This window comes from Rhodnius prolixus, unplaced genomic scaffold (assembly GCF_049639745.1).
Source record: "Rhodnius prolixus isolate KJV_2025 unplaced genomic scaffold, Rpr scaffold_10, whole genome shotgun sequence".
NCBI lineage: Eukaryota > Metazoa > Arthropoda > Insecta > Hemiptera > Reduviidae > Rhodnius > Rhodnius prolixus.
In genome coordinates this window covers 9,250,065-9,276,584 of record NW_027411615.1, presented here as the reverse complement: position 1 = coordinate 9,276,584, position 26,520 = coordinate 9,250,065, and the positions used below count along the sequence as shown (strand labels likewise).

At 33.1% G+C, this 26,520-nt stretch overlaps 1 protein-coding gene across 6 annotated transcripts in view; it reads left to right on the top strand.

The window, feature by feature from the left end:
* Positions 1 to 26,520, top strand: part of LOC141456711 (zinc finger protein rotund-like) — a 601,670-nt gene that overhangs the window by 302,325 nt on the left and 272,825 nt on the right. For 5 of the 6 annotated variants that reach the window (XM_074132931.1, XM_074132932.1, XM_074132933.1 and 2 more), the window contains exon 3: positions 25,018 to 25,101. In XM_074132931.1, the coding sequence (XP_073989032.1) occupies positions 25,018 to 25,101 (84 nt within the window). The remainder of the gene's footprint in view (positions 1 to 25,017; positions 25,102 to 26,520) is intronic. The other variant, XM_074132928.1, reaches the window with a different exon arrangement.

Below are 26,520 nucleotides of genomic sequence, written 5' to 3'. Positions count from 1 at the left end.
GTGACGACGATCTGGGCGTAAGATGGACTTGTAACAACTAAACGATCGTTCAACATCTACAGATGTTATAGGTGCCTTGCTGAAAGAAGTTATCTCGTTGGTTGTAAAGGGTACACGATGTTCTGAGGTGACTTCTGTTCCACTGATAATATCAGAAATCTGGCAGATGGTCTCCTACCCTTTGTTCTTGCTCAGTACTTCTACCAGTTTTGATCTGATCAGTTCTCCCTTACTCCCAGGTATTCCTTCCACCTTTTCGATGACTTTTTTAACGTTGGACACGTTTTCTGTCAGTCGAACATTTTGGGACTCAAGTTGGGTAATGGCTTGTGCAAGAAATACGCAATTGTCAGAAATGAATGCAAGATCGTTCCTTAAATTAGGTTTCTCTAATAAAGACTTGGCTGTATTTATCGCTACTGCTCCGTCTTCGAGATGTGAAAGGACATTCTTGATTTTATTGTAGTTTTCATAGTAGTACTGAGCTGCTTCCAGCCAAGTACCCCATCTTGTCAATATTGGTTCTGGTAAAAGGCACAAGTCTGGATAGAGATCTTTTAGCATTTTAATGCGACTTGGTGCTTTTAAGAACACTTTTTTAACCACTGTGATTCACAGCCCTACAGTCTGTGGTTCACAGTTCCTGTCAACCACCTCCCAATTATGAAAATATGCCCAAAATGAAAAATATGTACATATTTTGATTAAATATGTAGAAATATTTATTTATTTTAATCAAATATGTATAAATATGCGATGACGTCCAAATATGTGGAAATATGTGAAATAAAAGTAGACTCAAACGGCTTAAAAAGTGTCAGTATGAATACTTCTAGTTGAAAAACGTCTGTAAATTGCCTAGAAAAAAATATGTAAATACATACGAATCCGTTCCCTAGTGATAAACTAAAGTCAATTCGGTTCTTTTAACCCTTCATTACCTCTACCAACTATTTTTTGTTTTTAAGTGCACTCCAAGTTGTTATCTCTAAAACACGTTAAAAACAGATAATAGATCCTTTAAAGAAGATTCTGTCGTGATGGTTAAGTTATAATATTTTTTTAACCCAGAAAAAAATTGCATGCGAAGTTTACAATAACATAATAACGAACTACAGTCGAGAACTGCATGCCTGTTGGAGGATCTATTCATGCAGTAATAAAACTGCAAAGATAGATTTGAAAGAATAAGCATTACTTTACTTTAATTTTTGTATAAAAGTACAAAGTTATTATTAATATTAATGTTTTGTTTGGTTTTAATTAGAAATTTTCATAAAATAGATGAGCAACTAGATATAGTCAAGCAGCCTCTCAGAGTTTAGTGTTCTCTCTCTTATCCTCATAAAGATATTCTTCCTCCAAATTGAGAATACAACCATTCTGTACAGGAATATATTGTCATTTAATTCTACCAAGTAGCTGAAAACTCTCCACGAAAATAACATTTATGATTAACAAGTTGATGAACTTTAAAAAAACCAAAAAAAAAGAAGTAGCCCCTCTTCCAAAATGGTAGCAGTTCAATCAGATCATATCATTAAGGGCCCTCCGATATTATTATATCGTTATCTTAATTAAATTGTGCACGTATTAATGATAAATTAATTTTCAAGTAGTAATTTCCGTCGATGCAATTTGTATTTCATATTTCCATTTTTGGTGCCATAAAAGTGTTTGGCCGGATAAAAATGAAAAATAAGTTTTTTTGAAGTTTACTTTTATACTTTTATTTTATGACTTAGTAAATAGTTTAATTACATTAAGTAATAATGATTATGTTATGTACGTAAATAGGTGTATTATATATATTTTTTTTAAACTTAGTTTAACTTTGAGTCATTCTTTAATGATGGGTGATGTCTTTCTTAAAAACTTTATTTTAAAAAAAAAGATATGCTACTTAAATATTTAGTTAAGTAACTTCTAATTTTTTTTATAATATAAGAGAGGAATATTTAAGTTTGAGTCAGACTCATAATTAAGGTTGAATTTTTTATGAGTTAGACAGATTATTGAAACTTCTGAAATTAAAAAGGGGCACCTCACCATTAACATTTTAATATTTTAATTATATTATACACATTTATATCATTAAGAGGTTTATATAACTATTATCATTAATTTATAACCAGTATTTTGATAATCTTATAGTTTTCAAGTTATAACTTCGTGAAGGAATATGCTAACTTCAATATGTCCAATATTTCCAGTTGCTAGCTTCTAGTTAGGGTTCCTCCAAGAGTTTTATGAAATCACTAAACTTATATTTTTAAAAATGCTGATTCTGAATCGAAAAATATTGGCCTATGTCTCGTGTTCCGTCCAATACGATTCCTAGTCCTAAATAAATTGTATTTTATTGGTTCAATAAACGGTCTTTTCCATTGTTTAATTACAAAATTAATAACAAAGTTCTACATATATATTTCATGTTGAATAAAGAACAAAAAATTAACTGAAGAAACGACAAATATAAATAAACTAGATTTGTAAGAGTTTAAATAAAAATAAAATTTCTTGTCTTAAATAGCCACTATTTTCGTAATCTACGCCCAAAATATGTACTTGATTACTTAATTAAGTAATTCTCTTTATAAATTCAAAAAACCTACCTCCCATTATCTTGAACCAAACTCCTATACCAACTGTGGACAAAGTACGCTACCCTGGACTGTACCTAGACAAACGGTTGACATGGAATCCCCCATACTAGACTGAAAAGACAAGAAACTAACCAACGCTACAAAACTTCTCGCCAGACTACTTGACAAACGTTCGAAACTTAACCTACATAACAAAAGAATCTTATATCTACTGTTACTGCGACTTATTTGGTCATACAGCATCGAAGTGCGGGGATCGACTAAACGTTCCAATTCTCTACGCATCTAGACTTTTTACAATCAAAAATACTTCGAAAACTACTTAACGCTCCATTCTATATTTCTAACCTCACAATCCATAATGATCTCAACATACCTTTCATTAACGACCTTACTAAAACTTGTTTCTTAAAATTTCATTCCTTTATAGCAGCTTATCCTAATCCTTTATTTGAACACTTATCTTCTTCCACATTACTAGGCAATCCTCCAAGGAGATTGAAGAGAAGATGGCCCCGCGATCTACTCTCCTCATGAGAGCAGTATAGTGCATCTGATCACGTTAATGGAGTGCCGCCACCGGGTGCCTTCTCCAATCTACATTCAAGACATTACGTAACATCACATTTGCTTGTTGCAACAACCATTGCAGTCGCAAATTTATAAAAAAAATAGTAAATAACAAAAAACTTAAATACTACGTTTTTTTATGTTGAATAAGGTTTGCAGAAATTGTTATTATTATTTTAATTAAGACGCGTCAATAACTGAAGTTATTGGCGCCCGCAACTTTTTTGCCTTCGGGCATTGTTCTCTCGTTACAGTGTTGTCCATCACTGAACAGCGAGTTGTAAGACTGTGAACTCTAAACTAAGTTAATAGATATATGTAACGGTTAGCATGTACGTATTAGTGAAATCAGTCTGTATGTTAAAGGAAAGAGCTTAACGGTCCCAGTATTTTTGATAGAGTTCCAAACGTTTAATTACAGTATAGAGTATGCAGCATCTAAAATAGAAATCTTGAGCTAACAGTGAACTGACAAGACAAGAGAACTTAGGCATATAGGTAGATGTTAATTTTTTTTCTCAGCTCGTTTCTAATTAAAGGTAAACACAGATGTTATCTGAGTAAGTGGGTTTGTAAGCTAGCCAGACAGCTGGTCTCTTGTGTCGCCCGAACGCACGTGCCTATCTTTGCGACAAGGAACTGAAATTTTTAGCCAAAAAAAAAAAATAATAAACCTAACGACTGCTACTATTGGCCCTATTTTATATTTCTGGAAACGTCTCCCCTTTTCAGGGGGGTAAAAAACCCCTACCACAATCTATCAAAACGTTTTACCCCTATTCTTGTTTCACTATTTGAAAAGAAACCACTTCTTCAGCTATTGGAGGGATAGAATAGAGATTGCCCACTCTGTCTTTACAATCATCTTGCCTTTATTTAGGGTTTTTTCAGTTTTGCCCCCAATTTTGTGACATTTTTAGCCACGTGACACTGAACCAAAAAGGGCAAAAGTACTGCAATATATCGGTATTCAACAAAACTTTTTTTCTGCTGTTTTTTCCCTCTAAAAAGGGCGAGTATTGTGCGGTTAAAAGAAACCCTTCTAGTTGTTTTCAGTTAAACGACACCTGGTTTATTTCTCAGTATTGGTTTTACTCCCTTTCTAGAAAGAGAAAGAGAAGGTAGAATTGTGTTAAACTGCTAGAAAGGGACATCTCGTAGGTAACCAGTCTCCTGCATCTCTGAATCTACTAAATAACTTGCCAAATTTGGGATTCATTGTTAACCACTTTGGGTGCGTTCCACTAAGCGCTCACAACGATCAAAATGTACCTTCAGCCCGTTCCACATGACGACTGCGGTCGTTGTGGTCTTGGCGAAAACGTCACTAATGACGTCATTATTTTCGCTCACACGAAGCTCACAACGCCCCACCTTAAGAGCTGTGGGTCGAAGTGGGCGTTCAGAAATTTGGCGCAATTTTTAAAACAAAATATGGCGACCGAAAAAATTATCTCATGTAAATGAAAGTATTATTTCATGTAAATAATAGAATGTGTTTCTCGAAAGTCTACAAAAAATAATAAAATGAAAAATGACTTATCCCTTTACATACTAAATCACTGAATAACGACCAATTACTCTTTGATAGTTAATAATACGTGGCCTAAGTTTTCGTTTTTCACCATTGCGATTTTGTAAAATTGCATTCCACTCTTCATCGGAACTAGATGAAGAACTTTCTAAAGCATTATTACGTTGCATTAATAAATATCCTACTGTTGCCACAAAAGACATTTTAATTTTATTTAAACTTAAATTTTATAAATACTTCACGAAAATGTAATATAAGAATTGAATTATATATTTTTAATATAAGTCAACTTTACCAATAATTAAAAAAGTTTATTATAACTGCTTATAGACGGGGTTAAAATTAAAAAACAACCTCTTCAAGCTTCTGATTTCTGACTTATTTTCGAGGAAAGCCATTTGTAATGTTTACATGAACGGTTAAAACGCTCCATAGTCCATTCCATTTGAGTTTTCGATTGATTATAACGCTGGCAAGCAAGTGGAACGGGCAAAACCGTGGTCGTGAGCGCTTAGAGGAACGCACCCTTTGTAGTATAACCAAACTCCTGTTAAGTTTTAAGGAATTTCGAACAGATGTACTCAGGCTATCAATTACAATGCAACAAATAAATGAAACAAACAATATTATTTGTATTTAATGTGTTCGCAATTAAAATACAATTTAAGGGAGTCTTTTTACATCCTACATCCTCCACAATCTACATTTATTGCTGTTCTTAAACTCTCTATTATTTACAGTGGTTATTAAAAACACATTTAAAGATTATTTTTTATTACCTGAATGGGTAAATAAATGCAACTATTTGTATAAAAAATAATTTTATTAGCTTTAAAACCTCACAAACTTTATTTTATTTTTGATATTTTCAAAACACAAAGAATTTAAAAAGTTTTATGTGCAGTTTATATTTAATTAAACAATAAAGGATATTCTAGTTGACTTTGCCAGTTTGTGCTGATTTTCTAATGGAAGAATGTTGACCAAATGGGTCAGTATCTACAGGTAGAAAGTGTGATGGATATATTCCGGAAGGCGGAAGTAGAAAAAGGAAAAAAGGAAGAGAAAGGTTTATTGAGAAAAGAGAAAATAAACTTTGGAAGGGTTTGACCGTACATTGGGGCACGTGAACGCTTCTCTAATTCAGCAACCTGTATTATACAAGTTTTACAAAGAAAGGAGTTTTACCCCTCTCGTTTTTACCACAGCCTATTGAATACTTTACTAACATTGCTGACATAAAAGTAAGCCGCATTATTCGACATAACACCTTTCTAACTATGACAGGCCCCATTGTATTCGGGCGAGTTACGTCTCTTATGCAAACAAAATTGGTACATTTCTAATAAGGAAGTTAATGCAGCTATTAAAATGCTCCTTTCTCTTTGGAAATTAAATAAAAAGATCCTTTAAATTAAACAGTTCAAGATTTTGACTAATAGAAAAACACTGAGAAACCTCAATGTCTAGTTCAGATGGAATAAACCCTGAAATCTGAGATAGCTGTAAAGTTGTATCTCGGCCACTTGGTTATCATTCTCCTAAAGCAGGGATGGCGAATCTTTTTGAGACGTGGGTCAAATTTTGTTCATTTTTGTTTAGTACTAGCTCTTGGGTCACTAATGCCCATCTGCACAAAAGTTAAGTTTAAAAATTGTAAACTTGATTTCTTTCAAAACTAAACATCTTTAAAATTCAGTTGGGTTAACGGGTAAAACGGGACCGAAACAAGTGCTATGGAAGTCTCTTTTTACAAACATAACTGAACAAAACCTTACAAAAGTGTGTTTTATCTGAAGAAAAAGCTAAATATGGTTATTTGCTTTGGGTTGTCGATTTTTTTAACAAACAAAATATGAGTAAAATTATACATTTTATTTGATATTTTGTAAAACACTTTTGCTTTATTTCAAATACTACAAAAGCATTTGTCGTCATTTGCGTTTTAGAACTGTAATGATCAAACTAAAGGTTATAGATAGCATTTAAATTGCTTTTGTGTCAATGCGTGATTGAGAAAAATACAGATAGAATATAAATTATCCACACAATTAGAAAATCTAAATCAACCTTCGTAAACAAACAAATGGTTGCCTAGCAATGGTGGTTCAGTGAAAAAGCTTGCGCGGGTCATAGGTTCGCCATCACTGTCCTAAAGGCTCCGAGAAGGTAGTTTTTAGCGTCTAGCTTCGCCAGAGAGTTAGACATCTCATTCCCAATATCGCTGATGTGCCCTAGCACCCAGGCTACCTTCTTGAGTAGTGTTATAAGCATTCTAGACTGAATAAAAGCTTGGAACGGGCAATGAGTGACGCTGTTTAAGTCTAAGTTTCAAACAAAATAGGCAAAACTTTCACGAAGCAATACTTAAGTTTGATTACAAACGATAGATGTTGCTTTTAAGACGGTGCAAGCAAGACCACTAACTAACTAAAATGCTCTGATCAGAAATGTCCTAAATCTCCAAGTTGAGAGGTTGGACGAGTAGGCCCACTACCTTACAATGGTGAAGAATGAGGAGACCGAAATTTACAGAAACTATCAAGTGAGAGGCAGTGGACTATCCTGTTCTTCAGGGTTCTTGCAGTTCCTGCGGGTAACCCAATTCTTAACAACGCTTGAACACTTAATAACCAACATTCACACGAAACTTCTCACTAGTCTACAACTGATGTTATGCGCAATAACTTGAGTTTAAACCGCTGCTAACTCTAGCTTAACTCACATTTGAACCATTTAAGGATAGTTTAGGTTGCCAGAATTGATCGCCACAGTCACAATCTCGTCCAGTAAGGTGGCCTAGGTCCTACTTGGAGGCCATAGCCTCGTAATAAGCAGTTTTTATCTTTTTTTTGGAAAGTCTTTCCTGTTTTGGAAATGTGTTTCCATTTTATATTAAATTATAAGTATTAAAAAGACCTTCATAAAAAAAAAGAACATACTTCTTAAAATGTAACGACCAACCTCTACCAACTTCCTGAATGGCAATGTAGGCCATTAGTTAATAAGAGTAGAACAGCCCACAGAATATGTTTTGTGCCAACCAATTTACAAATTAATATTATTTAAATCATATTTAATAAGTTTATAATTAATGGAAAGTAAATATTGATAAAAAGAAAACATAATGTGGGTACCGAGTGTAAATTAGGCATGAAGGTACTTTATTCTAAGTTTAGTTTATTTTTTTATAAAAGTGTTCTAGAAATGGTAGCTGATTAACGTGTATCAAATGATCTAATTATGTACCTAATACATAATTACTTGTAAGTGGCCAGTCAGACTGTTAGAGCTTCATAAAACTTTATGTTCCTCTATAATATATTCTATTCAGAATAATATATATAAATAAAAAATTATAATTTATAAATATGCAGCTGACTTTTTACAATTATTATTACTTACTTTGTTTATACATAAATAAATAACTTGAACTCTTTATATACTATAATAAAAGTTATTTTATTCTTGGTATACATATAAACTCGCATCATCCTACAATTTTTTTGATTTTGAAGTTACCCGTCTTTGATTTTCTTTTTTGTAAGTAAGGAAATGTTGGCAACTCTTCACATAATTCAAGAAAAATGCCGCCATCTTTAAAGTTTTCATTTATCTTAAACAGTAACACTCTAATTTTAGAAGAAAAATAAAGGAAATATAAGAGTACCTGTACCTGGATAATAAACGCCTTTTGGACAACATTAAATGATATATTGTAATTATTCGATTAATATTTGTAATTATTTATAGCAATAAATTATTAAATGGTGTCTAAAAATACATATATATTACCGTTGAATGAGGCATTGCCTCCAGGAGCTGGGTGCCAGCAGATAGTTTAGCCGAGGAACCTAGCTGAAGAAGGGATTGTTAGGGTTATTGCTTTATATATATAAAAAGTGATCATGAATAAGACATACATTTTTATTATAACTTATATATTTTTTTTATTTTACTTTACAGTAACTCATTTACACATTGCTTATGTGCGGGAAGTCTGACCAAATATGGAGCCAGCTTTCCATGTTAGTTTATCGCCAATTCGCCGAAAGGAATTCTCTTAGTTCTGCTCATGATATCTGACATCCGCTCAAGTGACAATTGAAAAAGCCATCATTAGCCATAAAGTCATAGATAACATTAATTTTCTATAGCCACACCGTAGAACTCTCCGTAAAATATCAAAATATTACTTTGAAAATAATCTGTATTTTGGAAACTTCTACACTTTGAAGATTGTCTTCTTCGACTTTCAGTATATTCTGTGAGTAAACTAGCAAGCTCTGCTTGAGGAGTGGTTATATTTAATTTCAGTTTCTTTGGGTAACTTCAACTCTAATACTTCTTTTGACACTTAGATCATCAATTTGTTAATTGTTTTAAGAACATAACGTTTTTGCTTGTCTCTTACTTGAACATGAGCTAAAGAAAAGGAGAATTAAGATTAGTGTAAAATAAAAAATGTAATTATATTATATGTTCCCTAAAGCGAACTGTCCTTCCACCTGTTTTGGCTAAACAGCATTCCTCTTCCTTACAACAACAGATTGTGTAAAGTACGCAGGATGCTGAAACGGAAGAAACTGTATACATAATACAATCTTTCGTCTAGACATCTTGACAAACGTTCGAAAATGTTTATTAAACAACAAATAAATATATCTACTCAATGATAATCCTGTCTGGACATACGGAATAGAACTTTAGAGCTACAGAATCCAATCCTCTGTCTTTCTGTTTGAATCGCTAATGCTCTTTACTTTTGGATTTAATCTTCTGAAGCCACAAGATCCTGTTATGTTAAATCCCACGTCTCAATTACCCCTATACATCATCATCGTCTAATTTCCAAACTTATTGCATTTTCAAGAAATTCTCCAAGTCGGTTGAAGTGCCTAGGTCATTTTCTTCTTCAAGTAAGTTGTCAGGACACAGTAAGTGCATTGCACTCCTTCAGGGTGAATTCTCTTTTCACGTTACTCATGTATCAGCTCCATTTGTTGCAGAAATTTTACTGCCAAGCGAAAATTAATAAACTAAAAAAAAAGCAACTCCCGACTGAAAAGATTATGAGATTTGGTCCTGTAGATTGGTATCCTTTCATTGAAACAAAGTGCCCGTATCTGCTCTCGAAAAGATGACAGATTTCTGATGATCTGTACCAGACTGAAAATGGATGCGGTGAAATCCATTCCATTTTCCACTTTAAACATTTGTGATTTCCATCATTGGAAATGGGCAAGCAACTTTCGTAGGATTTGCAGGTATCCAAGTAACCGGGGCGTTGCACTAATCTGCACTAATGCTGTCTGAATAGCAAGAGATTTCCAACTTGTAGTGAGTGACTGATCCGCAATACTGAAAACCAATTTATATTAGAATTTAAAGGTGCCAGATGGTGACAGAGTGTTAAAGTTTAACTATCCACATTAACCTCTTCCACAAATCTATCAAAAAAAATTTAGTTCCACTGAGGACTTTGAAACTGTTCAGAATTAGGGTTGCAAGCCTGTTTAGACATGCTTAAAATCTATGGAATATGCGATTTCTTTGATTTCCAGTCAAATGGTTGCTTCTCAACTTCAACACCTCTCTGATTCACTTTACAGTTGACAATTCCTTTGACTTACAAAACTCTAAACATGCTAGGGAACAGGGAAGTTTCAGCTAGGTTCCTCTAATTCACACCCTTTTCTGTCCTTCTGCGATTGATATACTGTTAGCATAAATAAAATTCAACAATAAGTCATCAAAGCTTTCCGCAAATTGTTAATTCTGAATTGAGACATAATGAAGATAAAAATTTTCGCAGCTTTAATTATAGAAAACAAAAATAATTTAGAAATTCATGTTCTATTAAAGATCAATCTAAAAAAAAAGAGTAAAAACCATTTTAATTTTTCATGTTTTAATGAGAGACCAGCCTTCAGGTTGGGCGTGGAATTCCTTCAGTACAGGTGTTACAAATGTCGTAAAATTTCTTGACTTGGACAGCCTGTCTATATAATAAATAAATGTCCACAAAAATATTAAATTATTATTTATATTTCTTTAAAAATATTTATTACTCGGATTAAGCCATTAATTATCAGTTCACTTTAGCGTTTTGTAATTATTATTTGCGCCTGTTTTAATTATAATTTTGAAGGATTTTATTTATTTTCAAGTTGTATCTAACATATACATTATTTTAAAATATAATTACGTTAATGCCTAATGTTAAATTTAATGCTTTTCTTTATTTCATTCAGTGAAGCTGTGACCTCGATCAGATTTCTTTTATCGTTGTCAATAATTTGCGAGCTAATCATAAAGTAATCCTCATTGAAGAACTGGAAAGGATTCGGATTCAAAACCAACAGGTTGTAACAGATAATTTGTGGATTGTTAATATAAATTCTGTTTTATACACTTATAAACGAGGATACGCCATTTACTTTAATGAAACATTTGTCAAAGTTGGGTGTTTTTCAACCCGGACTACTCCATCAATTTTATGAAGAATTTTGTTTTACACTAACAGATTTACTCAGACGCGGAATGGTTTTTTTGGATAGCCTAAGGTTTCTTTCTCCAATATCTCCACCTGCAGCCGTTCCTTGACCTGCAGGGTACGTGTGCTCGAGTGATGTACTAAAATAGTTTTACAAAGAGTTGCCTAGGTTTGCCACATTCTGCTAAATGGCCAGGAGCATCGTCTTGCCAATCAACAGCTTTGGCTTCGGCAAGTTACACATTTTTGAGATTGTTTACTGAACGATGGACAGCACTCTACATGACAAAAATTAGAACCACTCTAACCTAACACCGAGCACACTACCCTAATATATTTTAACTTCATCGAAAGGTGTTTGCAGAAGTCTTACTGGGAGAAATGTAAAAGAACTCCCCTTACCGGGGGTACTGGTATGTCTCAAATATATCTCAAATTTAGAACTTTCAAAAATTTTACTCGATCGTAAATCATTTAGAGAAAGTATGCATGATTTCATTAAATAAACGACACTATACTTTCTAAAAAAAGAAAGAATTAATTTAATTAACTATAATTTTTTTTATTATGATTTTGATTTTATTAGCAAACTATTAATTAATAGAAGTAAATAAATATAATTTAGAGTATTTCCTTTTGCACTAAAAAAAGAAAAGTAGTTTCTTCCATAATCAGATAATTAGAGACATCATGAGCTAAGTGAGGATACTAAATTGAGAAGAAAGTGCAGTAGCTACTCACTCTTGTACAGAGCTAAGTGTGCCTGGCTGAACTGGGAGCCTTCAAAATGAAATTATACCATTCAAGTCTTCAGTTAATGATTACTTTTATATCTTTAATACTTGTTTTTTTTTTTATTTATTTTATATTCATAGTTTATTAACTCGTTTTTATTCACTTACTCTTTTTTCAGTTGTCCAATTACTGGTGGTAGTTCTACTTTGTACTTACTTTCAAGCTGGTTTACTTTAAGTTGATTTTGATCTTAAGTTATTTTGCTGTTTGTTTCATATTCTAGTGGGGACTTCTTTAGAAACTAAATGTTCGGTTTAAGTGAGAAAGTAAGCATAGAGTTCGAATAGAAATAAGTATTAGAACTTTAAGATTAGAAATAAAAGATGATCTAGTTCCTATTAGATTATTTACTGTTTTAAACAGCAAAAATATATTTTGCTGAATATTCGAAAACACTTTTCTGCAATTACAGAATTTAAATTGATCTTTTGTACATTTAAAATAATTAAATGAAGAAAATATTTTTAATTGCAATGCTGTGAATTATTTTAATAAAATAAGAAAAATGATCAATCAGCGCTTCCATTTTGTTTTATTTTATTTATTTACAGTCTGGTTTTTGGTCGGCCTTCCCATGTGTGTATTTACTAAAAAATATTTAATTGTGTTCATTTTTTCTTTATGATAGTGATGTGTACAAGGAAAAACTGGCATTTTCAAACTGGATTTAGCCTCCTTCGAAAAATTCGTGAGATATAATACCATTCTCAGCTACTTTATTTTATTTCTTTGATTTAAATTTTTAGAAATGAACTTGAATTAATAGAAATTATTATTCTAATTACATGAGAATTCCAATATAAGCATTAAATATTGCATTAGAAGATCAAATTGTACTGCAGATTGCCAGTAAATCTTGAAATATCCATTGATGACCGTATTTCTAATTAGAATACATATTTGCTATCAGTTTGCTTCGTCTTATTTTCCAGTTAAGTGGTAAGGTTTGAAAAATGTAGACTTCTTTGTTTTCTCCCTCAAAATAAGTTTACAAAGTAACCGATTGAAAAATAATGAAGAATAACGAAGAACGAAGAAGAGAAATGAGCTAATCTGGTTTGAAAACCCTCATAGCTTTTTTACTTAAATTTACTTGTAACTTAAAAATTGCAACTAAACGTGTAATTGACTTCAATATTCTATATGTTCAATTACAATTATTATATCCAGGCTTCTGCAAAGGATGCAGGCTTCTTCTTCTTAAGTTTACTTTTCTTCGTTTCCCTATATTACCAACACCGTCGACATCATCTACCCTAACCTTCCATTGTTCCTAAAGGAGTTTTCTAGACACTCTCTCCCTTCTTGGTTCTACATGTATATCCATTTTGTGGAAACCATTCTCTCTCTCTCTACTTCTGCAGAAGATACTGCTGTATCTTAGTTCATGGATCCAGTTATATCTCCAAGCTATGTGAGTATATTACTTCCGCTCCTCTTTATTTCAACCAAATTCTTCTTCCTTCTTTCTGGTAACAATGTTACGTACAAATACAAAATTTAATTTTGCCCTGCCATTTTTCTAAATTTAATCCAGATAATTGTTATATTTCTGTAACAATAAAAACTAATCCATTCACGTTTTAAGTTTTTAATCACCATTACAGTTGGGATCGAAGTAGAGTTTTGAATAAATTTTTAGTTTTTACCATTCGCACAGATTTGCACATTCTTTTCGTGCAACACAAGTTGCTGAAAACACGTTACAGAAAATTCCATCTTAACATTCAAACACATCACAATCCACTTGTACAACATCTATCTTCAAGAACATTTCCAGACAACACTTTCAGACGTCTTAAAAGACAGTGGCCTCGCGGTCTCCTCTCTGATGAAGAGAGTCAGTAGAATTTAGAAGGTTTTTGGAGTGTTACCGCTGGGTAACTTCTCCACTCTGATATGTGTATGTTATTTATTGTTATCATTGTTGCTTATTATAACGCAAAATGGTTGATTTTAACTAAATAAATGATTAAAAAATAAATAAAAGTTTTTACTAAATTTTTTGGAAAATAGATTCATGTAAAGTGAACATGAATCATATTAAAGTCTATCTTTTTACTAGGAATTCTTAGTTAAAAAGTAAAATTAGGTAATCCGTGGTGTGATAAGTTAGCTTTGTTAGTAAGATAAGATTTTAATAGGGCGGCCCTTAAGGCCTACCCCTTTGGATCTATTGTGGCTCCCCTCACTCTAAAGCTCACCCTCCAGACCCCGTCCTTTTAATCAGACTCTTAATTCTGGAGAACGACTCCTGGGTAAAGCTCACAGGCCTTGGTTTTACCTCCCCGAGAAGTAACATCCTTAGCCCAGACAAGCCCCTCACACTGATACAACACGTGCAGTGCCCGTTTCCTCCTCCTCATCCTGACAGAACCTAAAGAGGCTATCATCTGCCAGGCCCATGCGATGCATTTGTTTTCTGAGCCTGCAGTGGCCGATCCATAGGCTTTCAATTATACTAGAAATCACACTGGCTTTGTCAGTAATTTGCCACTTAATGAGATTGGAATTTCAACACGTTGAAAGACCACTAACGTGCTCTAACTTGCAATAAATCATGCTGCACCATAATATTTTTAATTTACATCCGTGTTTGGATATTTTGCTATATTTTAAACTTATTTAAACTTGATTTTGTTTTTAGGGCTTGCTTATATTCAAACACTTAATAAGTAAGCCCACCTTTCTTCGCAACACCTGGTCGACAGTTGGACGTAGAGGCCATCTAAAATAAAATAAAATTCTAATGGGATTTTTTGCCCCATCGAATTAGGTGAAAAATCAAAACACACGATATCGGTAGCAAAAGTACAATTTGATTACTGCAACCAGTGAATGTTAGTATTGTAGTAGTCACAATGAAAGTAGATGCGGGAACAAATAACTACCAGCATGGTTGCTAATACTAACTAATGGAATAATAAAAATGCATATTACGCTATATTTGTGAGTGTATATGAGGAGTTAGTTTCCTTTTGCTGTCAATCTTTGTGCATAAGTTAGTTTACTAGCAGCGGTAAGGAACAAAACTAATCGAGAAATAGACATTGTTAATTATACTGTTTGCGAATGGCTTTCATTAACATCTAAATAAACTCATTTATATTGATACAAAACTTTTATACTGTTTTGCATTTTCATTAATTTTTACGACTTGGTTCTAAATAATTAACAAGCGCTTTATTGCAGTTCTTTGTTGACTAATTAATCTTGGAGGAAAAAAATAGATATACCTCCAGCAGACCACGATCTGTTAAGTTGAACGAGATTGCTGAGACTGGGCTGCTTATAAAACTACGGGTGTAAAAACTATGTGTAAGAGGTGTTAGTTTCGTTTTGCCGAAAACATGATACTACACATGTAGTAGAGCGACGAATTGACGTGAAACTTCACATGAAACTGGGTAAAACCGCTACTGAAACTTATCTTTTATTAAAAGAAGTTTATGGCGATGAATGTTAATTACAAAGCGCAAGTTTTTGAGTGGTTCAAGCGTTTCCAATATGGCCGAGAAGACGTCGGAGATGATGACCGCCCAGGTCGTCCTTCCACGTCCAAAACGGATGAAAATATCGATTATAATTAATCAACATTACTACTCTGAGGTGCTTACTCAACTCCGTAAAAAAGTAAGTAAAAAACGACCCGATTTGTGAAAGAACAAGTCATGGGTTCTCCATCAAGACAATGCGCCAGCCCACACTGCACTGTCTGTCAAGGCGGTTCTAGCCAAGTACAACATCCCAGTTTTAGGCCTCATCCGCCTTATTCGCCTGACCTGGCCCCATGTGACTTTTATCTGTTCCCTAAAGTCAAATCTGCATTAAAAGGATCACGATTTCACAGTCCGTTGAAGCTGTGAAAGAAAAAGCGGCACGCGTCATGCAGGAGCTCACAGAAAAAAGACTTCCAGCACTGTTTCGAACAATGGTAAATTCGCATGGAGCGTTGTAGGGATAGGGGAGGGGTGTATATTGAAGGTGATAATAACTAAATATGTATAAATTTAAAATAAAATGTTTTTATAGCAATAGTCTCGTTATTTAATAGCCACACCTCGTAGTCTTTAGGTCTAATGAGAGAATCAGACCAGCAAATTGTTAGTTTTAGGGATTCACGATTTTCTTCAATTTCAGAATTTTCGGCTAAAATTTTTCTACTTCTAGATATATTATAGGAATAGACTAGGAATTGCATAATCCTTAATGCACCTTACTACATATCAAATGTAACCATTCCCTGTCCTTTACATCCCTATTGTCATCGATCTAAGTCTCGCTACCAGCTCTTATTAGCTCCTTACCAACTCTCCATCCTAATCCTCTTGTGCAACAGCTTTTCTTTCCTCACCTTCCAAACAATCCTCCTCACCGTTTGAAGCGGAAATGGTCTAGGAACTTATTGCTGTAAGTGTAAACCACCGTGAAAGAGTCTCACTCTTAACAAGTTGTAACAAGTGAACTGAACCAGTAACTTCAAATTTATTTGTTAAAACATTTGTTGTAGTTGTAAATATAACTAATAAAAGGAGTAAAAAATGAAATATACATGTTAATATGGATTTCCCGAACCAAGATTCCCATTCCTCGTTGGGATTGAAATGATCTGGTTTTCAATAGATGATTTGTTTTCTAGCTCACTTTAAAATTTTAGTATTTTTATTAAAGACCAATTTTGGCCATCGAAACATCAAAATATCTTTGCCCTCTCTCCATTTAGTAGCATTTCGAGGCGCCACGGTAGCCGAGCGGGTTAAGAGGCGAGACCTGCGAAGCTAATATGCATTGTGGTGCTGGGTTCGATTCCCGGTCTAGAGGCCTTGGATTTTATTTAAAGGTTAAATGAGAAATAGTAAAGTACGTTTGCAAGTCGCCTCCGTCCATGACACCTAATTGGTAGTTGGACGTTAAGCCCCGCCTGAAAAAATAGGCGATTACTTTACTTTACTTTACTTACTTAGTAGCATTTCTTCTTTATCTTTTTCTCAAATACTAATTACTACTTAAAAGAATGTGGAGAACATTTCTACCAGAATTACTTTTTTGAAATTCAGCGTAAGATTGAGATTTTATCTCTTAAATCAATCTGATACGTTTAACAATTAACATACTTTGATTTTTTTAAAAATAACAACAAACAAAAAACTAGCGGTTACTTGTTTATAAACTATTAACATGGTAATTAACTAATTGACTGCCTAATTCATAATAAGTACTTTCTATCGATCAATTTTTAGTGAATGAATCCTATTGGCCACTAAATTTGAGAATAATTTTTCATTTATATGTTTTCCTTTTAATAATTTTGCTGGCCGTGGTGCTTATATTGATACAATTTAAGCTGCAATTACACAGTTATACATTTACATAATCCCACGACAATTATAACTTAATTCATTGTCTTTTTCTTTAACCTTGAAAAGCTAAACGCGTTTAATGGCTACCATGCATGATTAAATAGATAGTCGAATGTTTTACACTTTCACTTTTCCTTTTAAAAGAATTAATTATGCAATTAGGCGAAATTAAAATGCACCATATCGAGAAGAAGACTTCCGGATAGTGCCCAAGTTTTTGAGGAATGCTTATCACCATACTTCACTGATCGACAGACAAAGTGAGAAGCTTTTATCTTGTCCTGGGACTTCATTCATTGAGGACAACAACAAAAAATTATGCAGTAAAACTGCAGAGGGAACATCTCCCACTGTTTAACCGAACAATCATAGCATACGTAGTATGGGAATCCATAATTCAGTTTTAATTCTTTATTTACCTTTTTTATCCATGTTATTTCAGTAAATTTAATAATAAAAATCAGCAACAAATCGTAAAATATAAAAATTACAAAAAATTATTAAAGAGAGATAATTGGCCAGATGTATATTTAAATTAATTTTTTTCATTTTCACTCAAATCAACACATTTTTATCTCAAGCAGAATTAATTTTATTTTTTCCTTTGTTTTAAGTAAAACAGCAATTGTTATAAAACCAATGTTTAATTTGTGTTTCGCCTAAGTATCTTCTACGATATGTTTCGTATATGTTTTAAGCATATATTTATTCAAGGAGAATTGTATTACCTAATTAATGTTGCAATATTAACAGTCTAATTTTGAACCTAATGTTATTTGGGCAGCATAGTTACAAATTCTGCTCTATGATTACAATATCTTGTTTTGTACTTCATTAAAGGGTTTAGAGTGCTATTCACTAAGGCGTGGTTCAGCAAGTTCTTGGATCTTCTTCATTAGAGGAATCCATCCATTGCGGTCCTTGTCTTTCCCTTCCACTGTCCGCCCTACATACATCTATCTCGAAGTTCATTCCTCATCCGTCTTAAGGTGATGCGAAAGTTTAAGCTGAAAAGAGCTTAAGTAATCTGGAACGCATTCTTTCTTTTAGTTCGGTAATTCTCCTTTCACCGATTTACCACGAACGACACTGGTGTCGTGCTTCTTTTGATAAAAACATCGGTTGCTTCTTGCTTCCATATCGTCTCCGGTATTATTAAAACGAAACAGTATTATTAAATAGAAAATAGCATAGGGCACCGTTTTATTAAATAATATGTATTAAATTAAAACCCAATTATATTAATTCATGAATTATGCGTTATTATATTTCAACGAGCATTCTAAACATTGACTTCTCCTCAACGCCTAATAAGGACGTAGATTTTTGTAATTACCAGTTGATTCTTCAAGTATTAATTTAAGACGTTGATGTCACTTCAGTAAACGATTGCAGTCTCCTCAGCAGCAGCTACCATTTACTTCTTATTTCGCCATTATTTCTTCATGCCGAGAAGTTAGAAGAAACTGACCTTATTTCAGCCCTTCCATCATTAATGCACTGTCCTAGGATTTCCCATTTGCCTGACCCCAAGACTTCACCATGACTTCTTAGAACATGATTGGCAATCTTACTTCATGCTCTCTTGCTAGTTGTTCTGAAATCCAGCGACAGTTTGGCGTTACTTTCTAAAAAAAAAAAAATCTGGTAATTGGTTAAGTCCTGATCGTAGGGATTATAATTTAAAATTCTTATAAATATCGTCTGTTTAATAAAACTTCTCTGCCCAGCAGAGAAAGCGTATTTTCGCTGCTTGATTTATCGAGTACTTGTTTTTGTAAAGATCAATTTAGAATTACAAATAGATGTTTACAAATTTTAATAGCGACAGAAATTAACTCTATCAAGTGCTAAATATCAGAGAACCACCTGTTTCCAGTAATAATTAAAGTAGATTACATCCGTCTCTTATGTAATGTAATGTAATGATATTTAAAAAGTCTTAAGCTTAAAGCTATAAAAATGAATTTAAGTAGCATTTTAAAAAACTTTATAAGATCGAATAGAAATAAGCCGTGTTCTTTTTTATTTTCCAAAATTATCAAACCATTTAACAAATCGATCTTGATATAATGGTTGCGATAAGAATACATTCTAAAACTCCACCTAGTTTTATTTCAAGTATTCGTCCTCGTGATTTGTAAGGAGATGGTAAAGCAAACACAGGTAATTATAGATTATGATTAAGAAAGGAGGTATCTAAAAAGTTATGGGCCATTAGGACTCACTTCTAGACAGTAGTCCTTGCGAAGGTCAGGCACTTAACATCCGGATCTCAACAGATCAAACTAATTTCTAATTTATATTTTTTAAAAATTAATTATTAATTTATTTTATCTATAAACATTATCTTATTTAATAAGATTGACATTTGGTAAATATTTATAACTACGTTTTTTTTATTTTTGGGGGGATTTAAATTTAAGATCCGTTATAGTATTGTATAGTCTTAGTTGTTGGGCGTTTCTTTGGTTGTGACAGGATCAGGCTTCATGTTGCGCAGGACATAAAAGAAGGTGGCAGAGACAGAAATTGTAGAAACGTAAACGAACTGGACGCCAATTCGGTGTTTTTCCCTTATATTTTACATTTATTTTTCCAAATCAAGGCTACCCTTTATGTTTATTTTAGCCCTGCTCATAAAAGCTGTTGTCAGAAACAGAAAAAGTAGAAATCTAGACGAACTGGAAGCCGATTCGGTGTTTTTCCCTTATATTTTACATTTATTTTTCCAAATCAAGGCTACCCTTTATGTTTATTTTAGCCCTGGCCATAAAAGCTGTTGTCAGAAACAGAAAAAGTAGAAATCTAGACGAACTGGAAGCCGATTCGGTGTTTTTCCCTTATATTTTACATTTATTTTTCCAAATCAAGGCTACCCTTTATGTTTATTTTAGCCCTGGCCATAAAAGCTGTTGTCAGAAACAGAAAAAGTAGAAATCTAGACGAACTGGAAGCCGATTCGGTGTTTTTCCCTTATATTTTACATTTATTTTTCCAAATCAAGGCTACCCTTTATGTTTATTTTAGCCCTGGCCATAAAAGCTGTTGTCAGAAACAGAAAAAGTAGAAATCTTGATGAACTGGAAGCCAATTCGGTGTTTTTCCCTTCATTTTACATTTATTTTCCAAATCAAGGCTACCCTTTATGTTTATTTTAGCCCTGCCCATAAAAGCTGTTGTCAGAAACAGAAAAAGTGGAAATCTAGACGAATTGGTAGCTAATTTCCTTTGTATTTAATTTTTCATATTACAACCAACCAAAGTTAACCGAAGATTTAATCAAAGTTCAATTTTAATGAAAATTTTAATTTCATTTTAAACTAAGAAAAATAGTTTTTATGCGTAGAAAGACATTTGCGTGTCAGATATAAATCTGACATAGTTCATTTCTTTAGTTTGTAGCTTTTAAGCTGAATTATTACATTTGGGTATCAGGTAGTTAAGCTTTTAATTGCTGTAATAGTTTCCTAATGATCTCGTAAATATTTCAGATGCAAGCCAATTACAATAATCTTTATCCTTAATTACAAAATTATCCATCAGTTTGAAGAAATAGCGTAGAGTAACCTTGTACATCAGAATTTCTTCAAATCAACATTCTCTGTTTTAGAAAGGATAATGTTCATATTTAATTGTCCAGTTTTCAACTAATAAAATATTGGATTAAAATTGTTCAGAGCCTTTAAAGATGGCGATCAGGCCGACTTTAGAAACAGGCACAATTTATTCCAGTGTAGCAGAGAGTCCATTAGCATATTAAATTAATGGCATGCATATTAATAAGTGCTACTGTGTATATATTATTATTAATTTCGCTAAGTAGTCTAAAAGCGAGCGGAGAGATCAGAATGATGTACTCCAGCTGATATCTGGAGTGCCAAATCGCCGATTCGCTCCCCACTCCAATTCCAACCATGTTTATTAACTGAAACTAATATAATATATGTGTATCTGTATTCAAGAAATGCCAATGTGATTTCTTAGAGAATGTATTCTTATTTCTAAAAGCAAAAATGATATGAATCTTAACTGTGAAATTGTTAATGCATGAACAATTTTAACTTTAAATAAAACGCTGGTGGCTCGCTCTCTTATATCTCTCTCTCATTACTTAACTAAATAATTTATTTAATATTCCGTCGTAGCATTAGTATATCCAATAGCTAATTTAAATATTCTACGGAGTTACCTAAAACAATTAACTGACCCACAGGTTCTAGTCAGATTAATAATTGAAAAAAATGTAAAAGATGAAATACGACTTATAATTTCTTCTGTTGCTAATTTGCGAACAAAGAAATCAAAAAATATGACAACCTCAGATTCTATAATAGATTTTTATTAATTAAAAACCATTTTAATTTCTAACTATGTTTGTAATTTCTCTTTGTGATTTGCTTATAAAATATTGGTCTTACAGCAATTGGTCTTGATGTATATATAGCTTAGTCTGTGCAAAAACCATGTAAACAATTTTTATTTAACACAAAAGTAACTAAATAAATAAGTAAAACATACAAAAAGTGAAGTTATAACAAAAATAAGAACTCTTTTTTACAAAACTGAGAAAGCTTATAAAATAGAAAAGCAATGTACACGGAAATACGCAATTGAAATAGAATTCTTTACGCAAAACTAATTAATTAAACGTTTGATGATGGGCCCAAGTCCGAAACTTGTTAGTGGGCATGCGTGCTACAATAGATAAAATCAGTGACTACTATTCTGACCTCATTTTCATCAGAAATTCGTGTGTTTGTGAAAAGCCAATATTGATCGTTCTCTGAATGGTTGAAGCATTTGTTGTTTTCTCAAAAATTTTTGGGCTGCTGCTTTCTAGGATCACCTTCTATAAACTCAAATAATAAATTGCTTTGGATTTCAATTTAAATGAGATATAAACTAAAGTAAGTAACTGTATGGATGCAATTTTAAATTGAATGAACCAATTTTATGGTCTGAAACGTTACAAATACGTTTACCGTTTCTTTATACATTATTTTCTTAAGCACAGTATAATACATAATCACCATTAAAGAATGTGTTGCAATTATAAAAGTCCTTCAGAATATTTTTCGTTTAACAAAAATGAAAGAATTAGATTTCACGTAAAAATTATTAACAATAATAAGAATTAAATAGACGGCCTTGAACTGGCAGAGGTGCTTCTCATTTAACAAATTATAGTTTGTTTTTAAAATTGATTATGAAAAATAAATTGACAGGTTTGCATTGATTTGGTCAGCCCGTTTGAGTTACTAACATTTAATTTTTAAAAATCTCTCAATAACAAAGAGGTGTGTTACTTTTTATTCGATAAATTTGTGAAGAATATAGATATTACAAATAGCTTTAATTATTTAATATAGAGCTCTCTAAAAATAGGTAATAGTTTAATAATCACGGGTTGTTCCCAACTCATAGACCTAAACTGTCTGGAGTCTTTGACAAAGAACAAAATCTTATCAATTGTCAAGGTGGCAGAATCCCATTTAAGGGAGAATGACCTGCAACTTCTCTCGCAGTCTGGCTTCAGCCTGTTTTATAGTGGCGGCATGTTGAATGAGGGCCCTCAACCATATTTTTTATTAAAAGATCTCTCATTTAGGGTAATTCGCTTGTTTGCTCAAATAAGGCTGGCCGGAAAACACATAAGGAAATTTTCAATGAAGGAAAATAGCGTAGTAATTTTCAGTGATCGAAAATGCCCCGCTTGCGAACTTGATGCCCCAGAGGATGTAGTGCATCTACTACTGCAGTGCCCTAAATACAATGTAAATAATAAGCAACTTTCCATTCCATTGACCGGTCCTAACTGTGAAAAAATAAGAATAATTTTATCGAGACAAAGTACACAAGATGTTTATAAAATATATAACATATTTTCTGGCATACTCACTTTAAGAGAGCAGCATGTGAATGAATAAATGGATGAGGCATGATGTGTAATTAATGACTGATACTGGTAATTATTACTATTATATACTCCACAAATTTGTCTTTTCAAATAAGAGTAACTGAGTAATATTTGTAATGTGTTATAGTATGAGCTATAAAGATATGAATCTGAATTATGTTATTATTTTTGCTATTTCTCTATGAAATACGTATATACATATATTATATATATATTATAAACACTACTCTTGTAACCAGCTGTAGCTGAATACAATAAATAAATATATGTAAATAGGTAATAGTTTAATAGGTTATTGAGTCAATAAAATAAAAAGTTTTACATTGTTAAGGTCATCATGACTACCCCGAAATTCTTCGAGCTTTTTAGCCTTGAGTTTCCTGTTTGAAACGGAAGGATCTTTTCTTGAAGCTTATCTTTTTACGAATGAATAACCCTTTTCTAATTTTTTTATTTTGCAACTGTATCTAGTACAATAGTCAAAAGTGATGAGAGATAGGAATAGCGCAAATATACGTGCACGTATATACAGAGTGAACCAGTAAGTATTGTCCATAAGTCTACTGTGTGTAGTACATCTAAAGTGGAGTTCAATGGCGTATTGGCCAACTTCATATTTTCCACTGTTCTTGAGTGACGTCAATTTAAATTTTTTTTCCCTAAAAACATTACTTTTTTCACAGTAAAAATGTTATTACTCAGAAAGTTTTAGTCCGAATTCGATTCTGATGACACGGTTAGAAAGGCAGATAAATTTTCTAAAAATTGATACCATTTTGAAGCATAAGTTATTCTCCAAATAGCCTCAATCTTCCTCCTGGATACTGAAGTAATAGAAATTTTTAAGAAAACTTATTAAGCCCTTATGTGATCATTATCAGAACTAGGTGCTGGCACTTTTTATAAAAGTTTCGTTGTTTAGTGGGCTTTCAAACGGTATATCATTTGCCCAGGATTTCTTTCTATCTTCGTACGAGAAATTACGTTTGTTTTGCAAGAAAACGTGTTCACGAGCACACCAACAGTGTTAGTTTATCAAGTTGTTTAATTCATTGAAAACTCTTTTAGATGGACCAGTAGTCAATTTTTAAAGTAGGCTGTCTTAAAATAAGGAAGTCAAAGGTTACAAATTGCACTTCAAACAAACAAAAAAAATTAAATTAAATTCTCTCTGAAACATTTGAGAAAATGTTAAGAAATATTTTTCGAACAAGTGCTATTTTTATAATCCAAGGTTAATTGGCTTAGTTTCAAATATGGTACAATAGAAAATTTTGAAACCAAATCTAACAGATAAGGGAAATTTATTTGTAAGACACCTAGTTGTATTGGTTAATACCTAATTCAGATATAACGATTATACGAAAGAGTTTAGATTTTTTTTTTTTTTTTAAGTGTAATTTGTAACCTTTGACTTCTTTATTTTAAGACAGCCTACTTTAAAATTGACTATTTATTGATAAATGCAAGGCTGAGTGCATAAATTTTAAAAACAACAAAGTAATTTAAGACAAAATAAGAAACAAAATAATCAAGTCTTTCTTCAAACTAAACTAAAGAGAATAAGCTTTACTTTGAAGGACTACTTAAACTTAACATCATTTGCAGGATTTGGAAAGACAGTTTGCGACAGATGTTGCAAATAATGCATAATTTTTTTTTAAGCACATTTTTTATTATTGTTGCAGATATTTTTGTATACTTACATTTATTGTGTTTTTTTTTTTTTTTTGCAGCAATGCGGGCCACACCCAAAGGATGAATCCTACTCCTGGCCGAGGCAGTCTATGATGAAACAAGGATACGAGGTAGGATTTAAAGTATGTAGTCAAATGTTGCTATTAAGTGTATAATAAATGCTTTTTAGCTCTCGTTAGCCACTAGAGATGGTATCGGGTGTCTGTCGTCAGGTAATTGAAGTCCCTTCGAAAAAAAAAGAACACCCTACTGCAGTACCCAGTGCTGAATGAGAGTAATTGGGTTGGTTGCCCATTACTAGGGTCGTTTGAAAAGTCCGTGCAAAAATAAAAACTACTTAATTTTTTGGGGTAAACCTTTTTTATTTTTCAACATAGTCTCCTTTTAGGCTTATACACTTCGTCCAACGCTGCTCTAGTTTGTTGATCCCTTCCGAATAATAGGATTTGTCCAAGTCTAAAAAATAGCCATTCGTTTCTGCAATCACCTCCTCGTTTGAATAAAATCTTTTTCCCGCCAGCCATTTCTTCATATTGGGGAACAAATAGTAGTCCGAGGGAGCCAAGTCTGGAGAATAGGGGGAATGTGAAACGAGTTGGAACCCTATTTCCATTAATTTTGCGACCACAACTGCTGTGAGCTGGTGCGTTGTCGTGATGGAAAAGGACTTTTTTGTGGGCCAATCGTGGGCGTTTTTCTTGCAGCTCGGTTTTCAAACGGTCCAATAACGATGAATAATATGCACCTGTAATAGTTTTACCCTTTTCCAGATAGTCGATGAGGATTATTCCTTGCGAATCCCAAAAGACAGTCGCCATAATCTTTCCGGCCGAAGGAACGGTCTTCGCCTTTTTTGGCGCAGATTCCCCCTTGGTAACCCATTGTTTAGATTGTTCTTTGGTCTCAGGAGTGTAGTGATGTATCCATGTTTCATCCACAGTGACTAAACGACGCTTAAAGTCCTGCGGATTCTTCTGGAACAGCTGCAAACCGTCCTTGCAACACTTCACACGATTACGTTTTTGGTCAAGCGTGAGCAATCGCGGCACCCATCTTGCGGATAGCTTTGTCATGTTCAAATGTTGATGCAAAATATTATGTACCCGTTCATTCGAGATGCCCACAGCCACTAGCAATCTCACGCACCTTCACTCTTCTGTCATCCATCACCATATCATGGATTTTATCAATGATTTCTGGAGTAGTAACCTCAACAGGGCGTCCAGAACGTTCAGCGTCACTTGTGCCCATATGGCCACTCCGAAAATTTTGAAACCACTTATAAACTGTTCTAATCGAAGGTGCAGAGTCACCATAATGTATATCAAGCTTCTCTTTAGTCTCCTGAGGCGTTTTGCCTTTCATAAAGTAGTGTTTAATCAACACACGAAATTCTTTTTCGTCCATTTTTTGAAAATCACTCGACTTCCTCGACTCAAACGAATGCTAAACACAAAGAAGTAGACCGATCTGGCTGAAACTTGGTGTGTGTTCTTCCAAGAGATGCTACTAACTAAACATAACCTCGATACGCGCCAGTA